This window comes from Tupaia chinensis, unplaced genomic scaffold (genome assembly GCF_000334495.1).
Source record: "Tupaia chinensis unplaced genomic scaffold, TupChi_1.0 Scaffold143921_1, whole genome shotgun sequence".
NCBI lineage: Eukaryota > Metazoa > Chordata > Mammalia > Scandentia > Tupaiidae > Tupaia > Tupaia belangeri.
The window spans coordinates 1,458,966-1,461,916 of NW_006203772.1; the positions used below are offsets into that span (position 1 = coordinate 1,458,966).

General features: G+C 60.1%; 1 protein-coding gene across 1 annotated transcript in view; it reads right to left on the reverse strand.

Moving 5' to 3' along the window:
• GIT1 (GIT ArfGAP 1) overlaps positions 1-2,951 on the reverse strand; it is a gene marked incomplete at its 5' end in the record, with an annotated part of 10,576 nt that extends 7,625 nt beyond the window's left edge. The window contains 6 exon segments of the mRNA XM_014582930.1: positions 762-804; positions 1,143-1,237; positions 1,324-1,541; positions 2,037-2,142; positions 2,259-2,371; positions 2,818-2,951. Of these exon segments, the coding sequence (XP_014438416.1) occupies positions 762-804; positions 1,143-1,237; positions 1,324-1,541; positions 2,037-2,142; positions 2,259-2,371; positions 2,818-2,951 (709 nt within the window).

Sequence of the window (2,951 nt, forward strand, 5' to 3'; positions counted from 1 at the left end):
ACACACACACACACACACACACACACACACACACATGCACGCACACACACCAGGCAGAATCAGATCAGAGAAGTAGAAGTCATGGGGTCTTAGAATAGAGGAGGTCTGGGTTTAGGACTCTGAGTTGCCCAGGCCTGACTATCCCCATCTGTCAGCACAGGCCCTTGGGGAGGGAGCAAGCCTCCTCTCTCTAGATCCAGGCCAGCAGGCACAGCCTGGCACAAAGACGTAGCCATCAGAGGCGGCCACCAGGTGGCACCAGCATCCATCCCATGAGCTGGTAAGTGGCTGGGGGTGACCTCCAGTCTGGGCACTTAGGGTCTCTTAGATCAGAGGCAGAAATGCCCCATTTGTACCCAGCTTTCGGGCCCTGCCTGAGTTCTGAGCACACCACAGAGGCCTTGCCAGTGCCCAAAGTTGGTCAAATCCCTGGAGCCCATCCCCTCTTCTCATTGCAGAGGGCAATTCACAGCAGGGTCAGTGCCACAGGACAGTGGGGTCCAGCCTCCAGGCCGGGTCTTTCCCTGCCCCCGAGCCCTCCATGCACTTGGCAGTCCTGGGTCTCTGGCTGTGCAGGTTGCCAGCTAAGCTCACACTTCTCACCTGCCTAGGGGCCCAGAATCAGGGAGTGGAGGACTAGGCTGTGAGAGCCTGTCCCTCCAGCCCCGGGGGGATGGGCAGTGGTGGGGGAGGGCTCTGGAGGTCAGGTGCCTGCATGGTGTCCAACAGCCTCTGGAAAGAGGCATCAGGTGGGCACTCACCTGTCAGCCATCTGCGGGATGATGTAATGCCCATTCTTGTGATCTGAACAAAAATAAAAATGCCAAGTCACTGGTGCTGGGTGGCCTCAGTTGCTGGGAGCCCACCTCACTGCCATGAGTGGGCCTTGGCACCCAGAAGTGTTAGGAGAAAAAGGGGGGCAGGCCACCCTGAGAACCCTGGAAGCTGGCTAGAGGTTGTGCCCACCCCCACTCCCCAGCCCCAGCATGCTGCAGCCCAGAGCCTGCAGCAATTTTCACAGGAGCCAGTTGCCTAGCAACGCTGTTCCCCAGCCGGCTTTGTCACCATGGCACCTGCTGCTGGGGCGTGTCTGGGTCCCACCTGCCTGGCCTGACCAGGCGCACCCCATGCTCTCCGCTCACCAGGCTTGCGTCCACAGAGGTAGAAGGCCAACCGGTCAGTGAGCTCATACTGGCACTCGACTAGCCTTTCGGCCAGCTCGTGGTGCCCCGCCTGCCTGTGGGAAGGGGCATGGCTCAGCCCTGCGGCAGCAGCAGCCCACTCCTGCACCAGTCCAAGCCTCACCCCTCAGCCAACCCTCACCTGGCATAGTCAATGGGTGTGCGGCCGTTAACGTCAGGGGAGCCAGGGTCAGCCCCATACACTACGAGCAGCTCGGCCTGCAGCGTCTGGCCTGCCTTGGCAGCCACGTGCAGAGGTGTGGTGCCCTTCTCGGGGTGGAAGAAGTTGGCCTGGGCACCCAGGGAGAGCAGGCGCAGACACGTCTCCAAGTTGCCCGTCCGTACGCTTGAGTGCAGTTGCTGCAAGGAGCAGAGCGTGCAGTAAATCCGTGTGCACCCCACGCTGCACCTAGTCCAGGCTGCTCCTGGGGCTCCTCCTCACTCCCAGGGGTCCAAATGAAATTGGGCCATGGCAGGGAGGACACAGGGCTTCTCACTAGGAGCTAATGCCAATTAATAATAGCTGCCATCAGCCACTACCTACCACGTGCTGTGTTCTCCCTGGGAGAGATACTAACCATAAAGGAGGATGCTTTAATTTCGTTCCCATTTTACAGATGAGGAAACCAAGGCTCTGAGAGGCTAAACCACTGCCCCAAGTTTTCTCAGCTTTCTAGTGGCAACTGAAGGAGTTTCATCCATGCACCCTGACTGAGTGATCCTGTCCCCTCCTATGCCCGCTGCTCTCCCCAACCTGGCTGCCTTATAGCTCAGGGGTGATGAAGGAGAGGCTTTTGGGATATCATGTGTGAGACAAGGAGTGGGGGCTGCCCACCCGTTTGAAACCCCTCAAACCTTGCTGAGGTCTTTGGCAGTGACCCCGTCATCGTCCCGGCAGGGAAGCTTGTGTACAAACGCCAGCATCTGGTACTTGGCCCTGATGAACTCCGATTTGATGGGGCTGTGTGGGTCACCCAGGAGGAAACGAGGAGCACAGTGGGAGAGCCAGTCACCAGCCACCTCCCCGGTCTGTCCCAGACACACGGCCCCTGCCCACCACCCACTAGCCCCACTCACTGGACTTTGTCTTGGGGATTGGCTTTGCGCCGGCCACTCTGCACTTGTGCGGGGTCCAGCAGCGAGTGCTCCCAGATGGAGTTGGCCCCGTTGCTGGCGAGCGTGTGCACCATCTGTGGGGAAGAGGTGCCAAGTGAGAGAGTGCCCACTGCGAGCTGGGCACTGGGGAAACACCTCCTGTGCACCTACTGTGGCCGTAGGGCTGGAGACGTACTGAGGGGCCTGTTGGGTGCTTGGCCCCATTGTGCCTCTAGCCGGCCAGCCACGCAGACATGGATACCACCTGGCACTGCAGTTCACATGGCCAGTGTGCCAAAGTTCAGAGGTGAGTGACTCGCTCAGCGCTACATGGCCAAGCTAGTATGAGGCTGAGCCCCGGGGTGGACAGCGTCCTTTCTGCCTCGAGATGGGTGGGAAGTTTAGGATTAGCCTCTGCCCTAAGTGAGTGCTGCTCCTGGAAGCTGGGGATCAGGCAGGTGTGTGTGCAGGTGTGTGGGGAGGTATTCCATGCCCGGCACCCTCCATCGTTGGGGAAGAACCACCCGGCACAGCCCCGTACCTGCAGCAGCGTGGGAGGCCAGGCGCTGTGGCGAAGGTGCTTGACGATGGAGATGTGGCGTCCCAGGCTCCGGTGCACGCTGCAGCACTCGTCGCACACCAGCACCCCCCTGCTGATGGATGCCCAGCCGGGGT